Below are 16871 nucleotides of genomic sequence, written 5' to 3'. Positions count from 1 at the left end.
GACCATGTCCCATTCCAATTTACCTTGATTCATGGACCTACTATTCCAGATTCTTATGCAGTATTGTTCTTTATAGCATCAGACTTTACTTTCACCACCAGACACATCCACAGCTGAGTGTTTTTCCCTCTTTGGTCCAGCTGCTTCATTCTTCCTGGAGCTATTGGTAATTTCCCTCTGCTTTTATTATATTGAACACCTTCCCACCTGGGGGCTCATCTTCCAGCATCATATTTTTTTGCCTTTTCATACTGTCCATGGGGTTCTTCAGGTAAGAATACTAGAATGAGTTGCAATTTCCTTCTCCACTGGATCATGTTTTGTCAGAACTCTTCACTATGACCCATTCATCTTGGGTGGCCCTGCGTGGCATGGCTCAAAGCTTCACTGAGTTAGGCAAGACCCTTCACCACAACCAGGCTGTGATCCATGAAAGGCATACTGTGATTAACAATGCATATGTGTATGGACCTTATACCTTGTGAGACTATGTTCTAATAAAAATGTAATTTTAATTAACCGGGTTTTAGCCAGTAAAAATACAGTTTCTGATCAGCATTAGTATTTTCTACAGGTAATCTCACAAAACTATTGATACAATCTTATTCCTGACCTGTATTATTTTGATGGATTGTATAACCATTGATTAGTTTACAAAAGTGGATTACATGAGTTTGAGGGGTTTTGTTTGTTTTGGCTTCTAATTCTGTATCTTTGTTTTTAAGCATCGAATGTTATCCAGGCAAGAAGAACTCAAAGAAAGAGCAAGAGTTCTGCTTGAGCAAGCAAGAAGAGATGCAGCTTTAAAGGCAGGGAACAAGCAGCATACCAACGCAGCCACACCACTCTGCAACAGGCAGCTAAGTGATGTGAGGAACATTGTTTAAAAATAATACATTGTTCATTGTAATCATGGGGGTGTAAATAAGAGTAACTTATTTATATTTCTAATAAATTCTTTTTCCACAGACTGTATATACTATGGGTACTTGTTACTTTTATTGAACTGATAAATTCATACTTGCAGGAGCAGGTTGTAATTATTTCTGCACAGCAGTATTAGCTATGAGAAAAAGTAAGATTATGATTTCCACATATATATGAATAATCTGTTTTATGTTAATTTAATTTTATAATTTAGGTGTACTTTGTTTAAGATGGTGTTTTGTCCATGGAAGTTAATTTTGTTGAAAATATTAGAGTATAATAATGATGCCTACCATTTATTGAAATACTTAGCATATATTCCAGGCACTATAGTGGATATTTTGCATAATTTCTATTTTACTTAACCACTTAAGTAGCTATTCAAACTCTTTGAGGTAAGAAAACTGAGGCTGACAGGTAAGATAATTTGTGTAAGGTTGTAGTCAGTGTATGATGAATTCATGATTTGATCCTGAGACTTAATCAGACTCCAGAGTCAATCCTCTTTCTTATCATAGACTACCATCCCTGTGTTAAGCCATATTTTTATACATATTTTTATGTAGTGCCTCACAGATAATAATGAATATATAGTAATAAAAGCCTTAGATTTAGGGAGACATGAACCTCTTCATGAATCTGAAACTTATGATAACCCTGCCCTACCCCCAATTTTACATATACATAAAACTGCATTTTCCTTTTTTTTTAATTAAGATTTTTTTTTTAGAGAAGTTTTAAGTTCACAGCAGAATTGAGAGGAAGGTATAGAGTTTTCCCCTATACTCTCTGTACCCATACATGAAAAGCCTTCCTTCTTAATAACACTCCCTGCCAGGGTGGTATATTTGTTAAAACTGATAAATCTACATTGACACATCATTATTACTCAAAGTCTGTAGCTTACATTAGGTTCACTTTTACTGTTATACAGTCTGTGAGTTTAGACAAATGCATAATAACATCTGTCCATCTTTATAATATCATACAGAGAATTTTCACTGTCCTAGGAATCCTTTGCATTTCACCTATTCATCTCTCTCCCCATCCTCAACCTCTGGGAACCTGATAATTTTATTGTCTTCACAATTTTGCCTTTTACAGAATGTTGGTAGTTGGAACCATAGTATATTACCTTTTCTGATATGGCTTCTTTTCACTTAGTAAGATGCATTTAAGGTTCCTCCATGTGTTTTTATGATTTGATAGCTCATTTCTTTTTAATGCTAAATAATACTCCACTGTCTGGATGTACCACAGTTTATTTTTCCATTCACTTACTGCTAGACATCTTGGTTGTAATCAGGAATAAAGCTCCTTTAATCATCTACAAACGGAGAAGGCAATGGCACCCCACTCCAGTACTCTTGCCTGGGAAATCCCATGGACGAAGGAGCCTGGTAAACTACAGCCCGTGGGGTTGCTGAGAGTCAGACACAACTGAGCGACTTCACTTTCACGCACTGGAGAAGGAAATGACAACCCACTTCAGTATTCTTGCCTGGAGAATCCCAGGGACGGGAGCCTTGTGGGCTGTCGTCTATGGGGTCGCACAGAGTCGGACACGACTGACGTGACTTAGCAGCAGCAGCAATTATCTACAAAGCAGGTTTTTATATGACCTCAAGTTCTCAACTCTCTTGGGTACATTTCAAGGAGCACATTTGCTGGATCTTATGGCAAGAGTGTGTTTACTTTTATAAGTAACAAAGACAAAAAATAAAAAGACACCAAACTGTCTTCCAAAGTAGCTATACCATTTTTCTTTCCCACCAGCAATTAAATGAGAATTCTTGTGTTTTACTTTGGGTACTTGTCAGTGTTCCAGATTTTGGTCATTCTAATAGGTGTGTAGCGGTATCTCATTGCTTTGATTTGCATTTTGCTGAGAATACATAATATGGAGCACCTTTTCATGTGCTTATATGCCATATGGAAATCTTTGGAGAGATGTCTGCTAAGGTCATTGATTCATTTTTTAGTCAAGTTATTAGTTTTCTTACTGTTGAGTTTCAAGAGTTCTTTGTTTCTTTTGGATAACAGTCTTTTATCAGATATATCTTTGCAAATATTTTATCCAAGCCTGTGGATTGTCTTCTGATTCTTTCTACATTGTCTTTCACAGAGTAGAAATTATAAATTTTAATGAAATCCAGTTTATCCATTATCTTTATCATGAATCACACCTTTGGTGTTATATCTAAAAAGGCATCACCATACTCAAGGTCATTTAGGTTTTATGTTATCTTCCAGGAGTTTTATAGAATTATGTTTTACATTTAGGTCTGTGATCCATTTTGAGTTAATTCTTGTGAAAGGCGTAAGGTCTGTGTCTAGATTTATTTTTTTGCATGTGCATATCCAGTTGATCTAGCACCATTTGTTGAAAAGATGATCTTTGCTCCATTGTGTTGCTTTTGTTAACTCCTTTCAGATACCAGCTTAATAACCTCTGAGCTTGACCACCATTTTTCATACTTTTCTTCTTTTTTACTTTCTTTATTGTTATTTTTTTCTTTAAGTGAAGTATAGTTGATTTACAATATTATATTAGCTTCAGATATACAACATAGTAATTCAATATTTTATAGATTATGCTGCATTTAAAATTATTGTGAAATACTGGCTATATTTCTATGCTATACAATATACAGACTTTGAGTCTTTACACAGTAATGTGATATAAAATCAATATAGTGGGCCAGTTTTATTTTCAATGAAAAAGAATAGAATATTTAAATGAAATGGGAAAATACCAAAATTTATCACACATCATAGTATTTTTGTGTGATTTTAGTTACGTGGGTATGTGTGCTTACTTGATCTTGGTACCAGATGTATTTTTAATTGTGGGTCATGATAAAAATGTTTGAGAAACACTAACTTAGATGGCCATTCTTTCTAAGGAAGAAATTTTGTAGCTTTTATACCAGTTCTTTCAGTTATATCAATTTGTTATATCAATTTGTTTGTTTCTTTCTAAGGAAGAAATTTTGTAGCTTTTATATCAATTCTTTCAGTTATATCAATTTGTTGGTTCAGTAAGATATTTATTGAGTTGGAACTGAGTGTGGCAATAGAAAAGACTAAGCTTCAGGTCTTCCCTGGTAGTCCAGTGGTTAAGACGCCACACTTCCACTGCAGGAGTTGCAAGTTCAATCCCTGGTCAGGGAACTTAAGACCCTACATGCCACAAGGTGTGGCCAAAAGACAAAGATTCTTCCCTCATGGAATTTGCATTTTGGTGAGAAGAGACAGAGAATGATGAATAAATAAATTAACTACAGAGTGTGAAAATGACTGATTTAGTAGACATATTAGAGGATAATTTGAGTAGGTAGGAGTGACTTGAAGAGGGGACATTTGAAGTAAGACTTGATGGGTGAGAAGGATCCCGTTAAGTGAAGAGCCAAAGAAAGAATATTCTCTTCAAAAAGAAAGTTATTTTGTTGTTATTATATTTGTGATAAACATTGTTTCATAGTTGTTTCAGGTTGTAAAAATTATGGAAAATTTATAGCCCTGTATTTTGAAGTATGTTGATTTTAAATTTAGAATACTTGAGATTTAAATGATTGGTTTGCCAAGTAGATTTTAAAAAGCTATTATTTTACCTATGTATAAATTTTACATATATTAATAATTGTCATCTAATGTTTACTGAGCACTTACTGTGTGTCAAGCAGGATTCAAAGTGCTTTCACATAGATTTTCTCATAATCTCCACAACAATTATATGTGTTAAATATAATCTCTGTTTGATAGTTGAGAAAACTGACGCACAAACAAATTCAGTTGCCCATGGTTACACAGCTAAATAAGTGACAGAGCCAAGAATGGAACCTAGACAGTTTGACTTTAGAGATTATGTTTTTAAAGCATTATGTTTTATTTCTTTCTTGTTTATTTTCTGAAATCCTTGTGAAGTAGGAATGGATATTATTGTTGTAACCATTGTAGAGAAAAATGAGTTAGGAAAGGGGGTTTAAAATTACCTAGGGTTGCAAACAGTAGCAAACGGCTTAAAATTCGAGTGTCCTGACTTTTAAAGCTGTTTAGTCTTTCATTCAGTTTATTCATTTATTACTTTAAACTTTCAACAAATATTTTATTGTTCATCTCTTCTTTTTAAGGCACTAGTAATTTTGCTTACACTTAAAATATCCCAAGTAGAACAAACTTTTAGCTAAATTATGTTAGTATGAATTCAACATCAGAAGTTAATTACTGAAATATTGCTTTTTCTATGTCTGTAATATCTTACTCTACCTGTAAAATCTGTAACTTGGATTTTTTTATCTTATTTACCAATTTATTTATTTATTTTTGACTGTGTTGGGTCTTCCTTGCTGTGAGGGTTTTTCTTTAGCTGTGGGCGAAGGGGACTACTCTTCATTGCAATGCATGGGCTTCTAATTGGGGTGGCTTCTTTTGTTGTGGAGCACCAGCTCTAGGGTGAGAGGTCTTCAGCAGTTGCAGCTCCTAGACTCTAGAGCACGGGCTGCAAGCCCGTGAGTTGTGGCTCACCAGCTTAGTGGCTCCGTGGCATGCGGGATCTTCCCAGATCAGTTATCAAACCTGTGTCTCCTGCACTGGCAGGCGGACTCTTTACCACTGAGCCACCAGGGATGCCCTGTAACTTGGATTTTAAGAAACATGGTATGGTAGTGATGTCTCATCAAGTCAAGATACTCTTAATACTCCTGGTAGCATGTAACTTGCCACACCCTTCTGAAAAGCCAATTGACTTCTTCAGGAAATGCTCCTTCTATTTTACTCAGTAATCCCACTAACAGAGATTAATACGCAAGTTTTCATCACATGTTATTTACAATAGTGAAAGTTACAAAATGGCAATCGCTCAAAATGGAAGAATGATCAAATAAATTACAACACATATATATACTTTATATGTATGTAGCCACTGAAAATCATTATGTAGCCGTTGGAAATTATTTAATAATGTTCTGAAAGAATATTGAAAGGACGTAGAACAAGTTCACAGTGTCATTTTGTGCAAAGAAAGAAAGATCTAAAATAGCGTATGGCATATAAAGCCCATTTTGAAAGACTGTGTTTTTATCTGTGCATTGAAAAATTCAGGAAGGAAAGTGATCAAAATATTAATAATATTTATCCCTAAGAGATAATGTAACAAATGGCTTATAGAATTTTTCCCTTTATTTTTTTCTGTTTTAAAAATGACATGTTTAGATAAATATTTTAAATTAGGGAAATTTGGGGTATCCAAAAAGGGTATTTTTATTAGATTGCTTTCTTAGCATATCTAAATGTACTTGACCATAAAGCTGTTCCGTTTAAATTAGTGTTGTGTTTCAGTATCTCTCAAGAGTGTGTGGGGGTGGGTGTTTTAACAAGAGAGATGTAGAAAGAACTGTTCACTTTTATAGTTGATGATATTTGTTTGTGCCTAGTGTGAAGTAAATAGTGAATTCAGTACTACCAATTCTGTTTATACTGAGAAGACATTTGGTCACTTTATTGTACTTTTTCCCACTTAACCAAAATTTTACCCTCTTTTGCTTATAAAACTGTGTTTCAAACAGTCCCAAGGATACTTTCCCTCCCCTTCCTCTTTCAGGTTATCTTTTGCTGCATTATAAAACATTGGAGAAACCTTATTGGCATAAAATAACCATTTTTTTATGCTCATAGATTCTATAAGTTAGGCATTAGGATGGGACACTGAGGGAATGGTTTATTTCTATTGCATGATTTCAGGGGCTAGTTTTCAGCCAGAAACGGTACTTGGCCTCTCCACATGGTCTCTCTACTTGGGCTCATTTGGGCTTTCTCACAGCATGGTGGCTGAGTCTAACAGCAAGTGTCCTAAGAGAATAGGTGGACTCTCTTACGCATGCTTATGAAAGTGAAAGTGTTAGTCATTCAGCCATGTCCGACTCTTTGCGACCCCATGGACTGTAACCTGCCAGGCTCCTGTGTCCATGGAATTTTCCAAGCAAGAATATTGGAGAGGATAGCCATTCCCTTCTCATGTTCTAGGTTTAAAAGTCCCTTTGCCATACTGTTAGCCTTAGGAGATACAAAGCCACACCCAGGTCTAAGTAGCAGAGAGGTAGACCTTCTGGGAGGACTGTAAAAGTCACATTGTAAGATGAGCATGTGGCATGGGAAATTTTGTTGTAGCCTCTTCTTGGTTATATTTTAAGCTTATTTTATTTAAAAAAAAAATACTATTCTTTTCTTAAAGGTCTTGGTGTATGTGTGTGTATAGGTCATTTTAAAAGTCTTTATTGAATTTGTTACAATATTGCTTCTGTTTTATATTTTGATTTTTTGTCTGTGAGGCATTTGGGATCTTAATTTGCTGACCAGGGATCAAACTCACACCCCCTGCTTTGGAAGGCGAAGTCTTAACCACTGGACCATCAGGGAAGCCCTTAAGCTCATTTTTAAAACTTTCTTGCACATCGTACTATTGCTTGTTTTTCAAATAAGTCAAACCCTATATTGATGTGTTGTGAAGAACATGAGTTCCATGAACTCAATAGTACATCATGGAACTATTGCTCTAGTTTTGACATTTGTTACTCTGTGGGCCTTATAGCAAATATTGAAATTATTTAAGAAAGAAAATGTAAAACATCAAGTATGTTTCTCCATCTGTTTGTGTCCTCTTTGATTTCTTTCATCAGTGTTTTATAGTTTTCTATGTATAGGTCCTTTGTTTCTTTAGGTAGATATACTCCTAAGTATTCTATTCTTTTTGTTGCAATGGTGAATGGTATTGTTTCCTTAATTTCTCTTTCTGTTTTTTCATTGTTAGTATATAGGAATGCAAGGGATTTCTGTGTGTTAATTTTATATCCTGCAACTTTACTATATTCATTGATTAGCTCTAGTAATTTTCTGGTAGAGTCTTTAGGGTTTTCTATGTAGAGGATCATGTCATCTGCAAACAGTGAGAGTTTTACTTCTTCTTTTCCTATCTGGATTCCTTTCACTTCTTTTTCTGCTCTGATTGCTGTGGCCAGAACTTCCAACACTATGTTGAATAGTAGTGGTGAGAGTGGGCACCCTTGTCTTGTTCCTGATTTCAGGGGAAATGCCTTCAATTTTTCACCATTGAGGGTGATGCTTGCTGTGGGTTTGTCATATATAGCTTTTATTATGTTGAGGTATGTTCCTTCTATTCCTGCTTTTTGGAAAGTTTTAATCATAAATGAGTGTTGAATTTTGTCAAAGGCTTTCTCTGCATCTATTGAGATAATCATATGGTTTTTATCTTTCAATTTGTTAATGTGGTGTATTACATTGATTGATTCGCGGATATTAAAGAATCCTTGCATTCCTGGGATAAAGCCCACTTGGTCATGGTGTATGATTTTTTTAATATGTTGTTGGATTCTGTTTGCTAGGATTTTGTTAAGGATTTTTGCATCTATGTTCATCAGTGATATTGACCTGTAGTTTTCTTTTTTTGTGGCATCTTTGTCTGGTTTTGGAATTAGGGTGATGGTGGCCTCATAGAATGAGTTTGGAAGCTTACCTTCTTCTGCAATTTTCTGGAAGAGTTTGAGTAAGATAGGTGTTAGCTCTTCTCTAAATTTTTGGTAGAATTCAGCTGTGAAGCCATCTGGTCCTGGGCTTTTGTTTGCTGGAAGATTTTTGATGACAGTTTCGATTTCCTTGCTTGTGATGGGTCTGTTAAGATCTTCTATTTCTTCCTGGTTCAGTTTTGGAAAGTTATACTTTTCTAAGAATTTGTCCATTTCATCCAAGTTGTCCATTTTATTGGCATAGAGCTGCTGGTAGTAGTCTCTTATGATCCTTTGTATTTCAGTGTTGTCTGTTGTGATCTCTCCATTTTCATTTCTAATTTTGTTAATTTGGTTTTTCTCTCTTTGTTTCTTAATGAGTCTTGCTAATGGTTTGTCAATTTTGTTTATTTTTTCAAAGAACCAGCTTTTAGCTTTGTTGATTTTTGCTATGGTCTCTTTAGTTTCTTTTGCATTTATTTCTGCCCTGATTTTTAAGATTTCTTTCCTTCTGCTAACCCTGGGGTTCTTCATTTCTTCCTTCTCTAATTGCTTCAGGTGTAGAGTTAGGTTATTTATTTGGTTTTTTTCTTGTTTCTTGATGTAGGCCTGTAATGCTATGAACCTTCCCCTTAGCACTGCTTTTACAGTGTCCCATAGGTTTTGGGTTGTTGTGTTTTCATTTTCATTCATTTCTATACATATTTTGATTTCTTTTTTGATTTCTTCTATGATTTGTTGGTTATTCAGAAGCGTGTTATTTAGCCTCCATATGTTTGAAGTTTTAACAATTTTTTTCCTGTAATTGAGATCTAATCTTACTGCACTGTGGTCAGAAAACACTGTTGGTGGGAATGCAAACTAGTATAGCCGCTATGGAAAACAGTGTGGAGATTTCTTAAAAAACTGGAAGTAGAACTGCCATATGACCCAGCAATCCCACTTCTGGGCATACACACTGAGGAAACCAGATCTGAAAGAGACACGTGCACCCCAGTGTTCATCGCAGCACTGTTTATAATAGACAGGACATGGAAGCAACCTAGATGCCCATCAGCAGATGAATGGATAAGGAAGCTGTGGTACATATACACCATGGAGTATTACTCAGCCATTAAAAAGAATTCATTTGAACCAGTCCTAATGAGATGGATGAAGCTGGAGCCCATTATACAGAGTGAAGTAAGCCAGAAAGATAAAGAACATTACAGCATACTAACACATATATATGGAATTTAGAAAGGTGATAACGATAACCCTATATGCAAAACAGAAAAAGAGACACAGAAATACAGAACAGACTTTTGAACTCTGTGGGAGAATGTGAGGGTGGGATATTTCAAAAGAACAGCATGTATACTATCTATGGTGAAACAGATCACCAGCCCAGGTGGGATGCATGAGACAAGTGCTCCGGCCTGGTGCACTGGGAAGACCCAGAGGAATCGGGTGGAGAGGAAGGTGGGAGGGGGGATCGGGATTGGGAATACATGTAAATCCATGGCTGATTCATATCAATGTATGACAAAACCCACTGGAAAAAAAAATAATAATAATAAAAAAAAAAAATCAAGTAACTCCAATTTTACAAAAGAAATTAGACCTTGCAATTGCTTTTCAGATTTTCAATTTAGTATGCAACTTGATAATCAGGTTGATATCTTTTCCAGTGACATGATAGTTTTCTTAATTTAATCACTTTCTTTATCATTTCTGATAGCTCTTATACATCTCGATTGAAATTATTTAGCAGTGCTGTCCGTATTTTGGAAAACTAGTACGGCCAACTTGGCTGACAAAATTAAAAGGGAAAATACCAAATTTCGTCTCTGGAGCAACTGAGTTAAGTGATACTAAAAGTAGAAATTACTTAATCTTTCTAAATCTGTTTTTCCATTTGTGATATGGAGGCAAGTTGTTTTTTTTTTTCCTCCTGTGTGACATTCAAATTAATTGGTGTCCATGGTGGAATGGGTAAGGGAAGCATGACTGATGCCATCCCTACTTTAGTGTCAGCATCCTTTTCAATCTGAAGAGATCAAAAGACTTCTGGTAAATAAAAAGCAGGTCTAACTAAAAATAGAAAAATCTGGCATCTAATTTAGTGAACTGATTGCTACTATTTTCACTTCCTTATGCTCTTTAATTTGTGCCTTAATTTACCATGCTCTTATTTTTAAATTCATTATAAATTATCTTGCCCTTTATAATGTATACTTTGGTACCAAGAGTCTAGATGCTGGCAGGGAGATATATATATATTGATACCTACAGGTACCCACTGCTTTTTGGGTTCTTAGTTTAACTGAGAGTTCCTGGGCATTAAAAAGAAAAAAAGTTAGTAGTACCCTGGAGTGACCCCAAGTCTTGAATAAATGAGATACTAACCTTAAATCTTCAAGAGTTGTGTGAAAAAGTTAGTTACTCTTAAGAGACTGCAAATTTAGGACTTCTTCAGCAATTTCTTTCATCCTTCTAAACCTTGTTTCTATACAACTAACCTAGGATCTACTGATGAATACCAGGAAGAATGAGTAGAGCTATTTTAATAATTGATGTTAGAGTACCTAAATAGAAACATAATTGTATGGGGCAATGTCCGTGTACTCAGTACAACTTATCCCCTTTAGAGGTATCTAGTTTGTATCTAGTTCTGGACTGAGAGAGAGAATTTACAGAGGATTCAGAGAAGTGTTAAAGGATTGAAAGCAAAGATATACTTTTAAGGAAAGACAGGCTTATGAAACATAAAAAACTGGGAAGTAGTTTAAGTACTAATTTGAGTGTATGAAGGCTCAGATTCTTTCTAGTAACTCCTACCTACCCAAGAGTAATAATCTTCCAGACTATTCAACATGGCCTCATATAAAGTCCCTGCAAATCCTATCCCCTTCCTTTCTAGCCTCATTTCTCACTTCTCTCCCATTTTTCACTCTACAGTCTAGCTCTGCTAAGTTGCTTAGACAGGATGTGGCATCATGCTCTTTCGTTCCTGTATCAAGCATTTGCTGTTCTCCTTGAAATGCCTTTCTTCCCTTGTTAAGAAAATCACTTCTGTGAGTACCTCTGTCAAAAGCTCCTAGCAGCAAAGAAATTCTTCTTCCTGTATCTTTTTCTATTGTATTGTACATATCATTACTGCCACATTTATCTCATGTTATTATCTAATTATCTCTTTCTTCCCCTCAACTGTGAGTTATTTAAAGTACAAGAACTGTGTATTCCCCGTCAGTGTGTGTTTGATGAAAAATGAAGGGAGGGAATAGTGACAGTCTATCATATCTTCTGAGTGTCAACTAATAAAAACATGAGCTTAAATATGAAAAATTGGGGTTGCCATAAGGAGTTTCTTGGTAAACAGGGGAAAAGATTGACTCTCTGAAGGTCTTTAGAGCAGAACTGATTATCATTGGTCAGAGAAAGTTAAAAGGTCCTCCTATCTCAAATTGGTTACAAATATGACATTTGCCACTGCGAGACTCAGGGTTCCCTGTATCATTCACTTCTTCCTATTCTTGAATCCTACATTATGATACCTTCCTTTCTTGTTATGGTATGGACACAGCAAAGTCTGACACTACCTACTTTTCCCATATTCTGGGACCTCTCAGTAGAGATTGGGTTTCCCCTGTGGCTCAGCTAGTAAAGAATCCACCTGCAGTGTGGAAGACCTGGGTTCCATCCCTGGGTTGGGAAGATCCCCTAGAGAAGGGAAAGGCTACCCACTCTAGTATTCTGGCCTGGAGAATTCCATGGACTATACAGTCCATGGGGTTGCAAAAAAGAGTCAGACACAACTGAGCGACTTTCACTTCACTTCACTCAGTAGAGGTTAGCTCCCACCTCTGCCTTGAATCACATCACTCTCGCCAAACATTCCTTCATATAAATTAGTAGCTTTAGGTTGGCAGGCTAGGAAATAGCTCCTAAGACACTGAGGATAACTCTTGGTAATATTACCACATGGATCCTCATATACAAACTCTACTTTGGGAAATATTTGAGCTATAATTTCTCTTAAAAGGGAACTCACAAATGTAGATACTGTAAACCTTATAATTTTTCTCAATTTTTGTCAAGACTACCATTGCATGTTTTAATGAGAATGTGCTACAAATACATAATGCATTTAGGTCTTTTTAGGGAAAGTAGTAGTTTATATCAGTCATTTGTATCTCTGTGTTTTGAACATTTGTTTAACCTGTTTCAGGTGTTTCCTGAAATTGTTTTTCTGTAGGAGACAGATTTCATTGCTCTGAGCTCTGTGATTTATATTTCTTTGCTTTCTATTTCTTTTGCCCTATGAAGATTTTTGTATGTTACATTTTACTAATATAAATTTCAGGTGTGATATTTGTTTTGTGCATAATTTTTCACATGTACTTAAAATAATTTTTTTCAAAGTTTAACTCAGGTTTTGACAGGTGCAATAGTCTAGCCGTTATATAACCAAAAGAGCTTCCTTGATTATATATTTAAACTTAAACTCTGAGAAAAATGTAATAGCTTTTTTTCAAGAAAATATTTCCTTTTTTATTATTTTTCTTTATTACTCAATTCTCCCAACACTTTTTTCTCAAGAAATACAAAAACAGAATTTAAGAAACTAATCTATTTCAAACTCTTTTGCTTATTACTTTACATTAGAATATAGTTGCTTAAAAAAATGTTTTATAAATCCACCGTGACATTTAGTAATACTCATGTAATTGTATTAGCTGAAAGAGATGTTTGCATTTGATGTACTAAAGTTTAGAATCAGTACACTCTAAGAATAAGGAATGACAATCCTGCTACCCACACTCGTTGGAGGTGTTATTGGGATATGAAGCACTGTGAACCTAACAGAAAAAGGATGCTGTATAGGTTTAATTATACCTTTAAGTTTTAAGAGAGAATAACATCTACTTTATAAATAGAAAGTCTAAAAGGAGAATTGGGACTGATTCTTCAATTTAATTAGTCTAATCACTTAACAGTCCGTGAATTTGTAAATATGTTCATTTTTCAGTCATAAATTATGTTACGTAAGAATGTGGTTTGCAGACAGTTGTTAGGTACTTGGAATATTTTTTAAAAGAAATATCAGCAAGAAATCACAACATTATTATAATCCATACTTGAAGTTTTTTTCCTAATGTTTAATATGCAAGCATAGTGAGTGACCCATTACAATAGTCATAGAAGCCAATTTTCACTTCAGTTCAGTCACCCAATCGTGTCCGACTCTTTGCAACGCCATGAACTGCAGCACACCAGGCCTCCCTGTCCATCACCAACTCCCAGAGTCCACCCAAACCCATGTCCATTGAGGCAGTGATGCCATCCAACCATCTCGTCCTCTGTCATCCCCTTCTCCTCGTGCTCTCAATCTCATCTTCACTTAGCAGGATCAAACTGCAAGTTAGGAGTTCTGAAAGGTTTGTGATATCTGTCTTTAAAGGTTTGCAGGAATATTTAGCTCTTTGAAAGAAAACTGTGTATATGAGAAAGGAATTTCAGTTTGGGCAGTCCTTAATTAACTATAAAGATCAGTAATCAAAAAAAGATACAGGAACTTTTTTTTGTTGTTTTTTCACTAGTCCTTAATAGTGAATCCTAAGGGCTTATTTGGAAAGAACCAAAAGAATGCAAACTCCTCCTTAGTGAACTGAACCTTTAACTGGTATTTTGTTGATATGAAGGGTGGGACATCAACTTTATACTTTTGATGATAATTGGAAAATACTGACTTAAATGGGTGTAGTATGCTGTGCTGATAATTATAGCAGATTTCGATAAGATCACTAGATCTTTTCCAGATAAAGGAGCAGTTACTATCCAGCTGGTAAAAAACACTAAATACCATTTTGATAATCTCTGATAGAAACTGTCCTCATAGTTTTCATGTTTATATGTGTGTCCCAAGTATGTCTCCTCATAAAAATATATATAAGATTAAGCTTCTATGTTTATGAGTATTGGTTATGTTACATTTAAATGGCTAGCTTCTAGGAATCAAGCTTTAAACTTAAGGTCAAGCTAAAATTTTAATTTTCTCTAATTACACATATTATTCTATTATGAGGAAGAAGTAGGTATGCATTTATAATTTTAAAAGAACATCAGTTTTTATAAAAAGAAATCTAAAACCTTTAATAACGTAGAAAGTAAGAATTTGTTTTATTTACAGATTTTTATTCTCTGTATAAGCTGGAATATCTACACCCAGGGCACAAAGATGAAAATGTATTTCTTATTTCTTACTGTAACACAATTGACAGAAGATTAATGTACATAATCCCTTTTAGACCAGTAAGGCACTTAAAACATATAGCTAATCTTTTTTATAGTTGCATTTTATAGGAGAATGCCGATATTCTTCTGTATTCAGCATAAATGCCTCTATACAGGGCGGTGGTTTTTATTCATTACGATTTAAATAATAGTTTATTATGTCTAAATTTAAGATGAAGTCTGCTATCCTGACAAAGGCTACTAGACTTCTTAGAAAACATACTGTTACCTTGCTCGCATATCTTCAAAGTCACACAAAATACTAGCATTGTTGGGGGAAAAAACTCAAGCATCTTTTCTATTATGTGGCCACAAGCCTCTAGTCTCAAAAGTCTTATTTATTTGAGACTGCCGTGAATACAAGAAGCTAGGGCTGGGTATTTTAACATCAGGAACACTCCTTTTATGCCACTGTTAATGGCCATAGACGTTTGCCATATGGCTGTTCGCAGTGTTGAACATCCCAGGATGGTATCACCATTACTAAGAGCTGTATTTTATATTGCCTGTTCTGATATTGCTCAGCATGCACAAGAGTAGAGTTTAAATCTTTATTCATTTCAATTTTCTTTTGTTCTCCTTATCATGTTCTGGCTTTCCCAAGGATATATGCCTTGAATGAAAAGTCACATGTGCATTACTAATTGTGTGCTATTGTATTTACAGTTCCTAGTGGTGGCACTGTGAAGCTACTAATTCCTTTGCTTCACTTGATGTAAAATAATCTGAGTGTCTTTGATAGCAGTGAAACAGTATTAATTGTTTTGTACATTTCTTGGTCACTCTTCTTAGGTGGTCTTCATAATCTATTAGAACTTTCAGCCAGATTTTTGTAATGTCATGCCTCCAGCAGTGATTAAATTGGTAATTAATGAACAGTCTTTGGCAATGTAAACCACATCCCGTTAATTTTCCCTTTTGAGTTTTTAGAAGTTGTCTTCTGTGTCAGAAATCATTGCGCCACCTTGCTATGGCCCCTTGGCATGAAACCACAACGACTTGATTTTTGCAGCCATTAGTAGATCAGAGCAGTAATTTCACAGTATTTTGGTCAAGGTAATTATAATACCAAGAACTGAGTAGATTTGAAAATTCACGAAAGTAGTCCAGAAATACCAGGTGAGCTTCCTTGTGTTCACTGGAACGTTATGATTAGTTTAATTGGTCTTTGTTTGATTTTAGCCGAAGAAACTATTTGTGCCACAGCAGTGCAGTGACTTTATACTTGAGTGTTTCTGACCTTCTTTGACAGGGGTGGGTGCAAAAATGAACCCTTTGAAATAGTTCCCTTCCCAAAAGGGGGTTAAACTTCATTTAAAAAACTAACTATAGAGAACTACCTAATGAATTTTTTTTTTTTGCCATTCTAATGAATTTCTTAATATCATACTTTATTTTCTGAAATGCTTAGCAAGTGTATTTGTCTGTTTAAAATGTTTGTATCTATTTTGATTTAAATTTTTTTTAAACCGTTACCCTTTCCTGCCTCTGAGATTGTTGATGTACTGCTTCAATATTGTAAAAAAAATAATTGCAGTGCCTTAATGAAAGTGAAATTGAAATGCTGCTTTCCTTTTTGTCACAAAATAGATAAAAGTATTCCCATTGACTGATTGCTTATATATGTATTAACCCTCAGTGATAGATTGTGCACATTAGAATCTAAAGAGTCACTTTACTGTTGGCTCCTGAAAGGATTGTCTTGGTCACCTTTTCGGAAGCCCTTAATGAAACCAAATAGTTTGCTTAGAGTTTGGACCTAACCATCGGGGTGTTTCATGCAGTCTTGTCAGTTGATGTTCATGAATTGACTTGAACAAAGATCAAAGAGTTCCTCCAAATGAAGAATCTGTGAGACAGCTCCTTCAATTGCACCACAAGAGCTAATCAAGCCATCAGTTCTTTATGCACTCTACGTGTCTTTAGAATTTAATACCAAAAGATTTGTCAGTACAAATTGATATTCTGATTTTATGCTTTTCTCATTCCTAGCTTTCTCCCTCTGTACCCCATCTCCTAACTGGGAGAAAATACAGTTTCTTTTTGCCACTCAGTTTCGATAACAACCTTAGATTATAATTTTAAATTGAGTAGTAAAGCTTACAAAAATAAACAAGCCAAGAACAAGTTACCATTTTAAAATCAATG

At 35.1% G+C, this 16871-nt stretch overlaps 1 protein-coding gene across 4 annotated transcripts in view; it reads left to right on the top strand.

Moving 5' to 3' along the window:
• EHBP1 (EH domain binding protein 1) overlaps positions 1 to 16871 on the top strand; it is a 339975-nt gene that overhangs the window by 251581 nt on the left and 71523 nt on the right. For all 4 annotated transcript variants that reach the window (XM_061155211.1, XM_061155209.1, XM_061155210.1 and 1 more), the window contains exon 14: positions 726 to 869. In XM_061155211.1, the coding sequence (XP_061011194.1) occupies positions 726 to 869 (144 nt within the window). The remainder of the gene's footprint in view (positions 1 to 725; positions 870 to 16871) is intronic.

This window comes from Dama dama, chromosome 11, assembly GCF_033118175.1.
Source record: "Dama dama isolate Ldn47 chromosome 11, ASM3311817v1, whole genome shotgun sequence".
Taxonomy (NCBI): domain Eukaryota; kingdom Metazoa; phylum Chordata; class Mammalia; order Artiodactyla; family Cervidae; genus Dama; species Dama dama.
The sequence above is the reverse complement of the archived record's forward strand: the minus strand, read 5'-3'. Positions and strand labels throughout refer to the sequence as shown.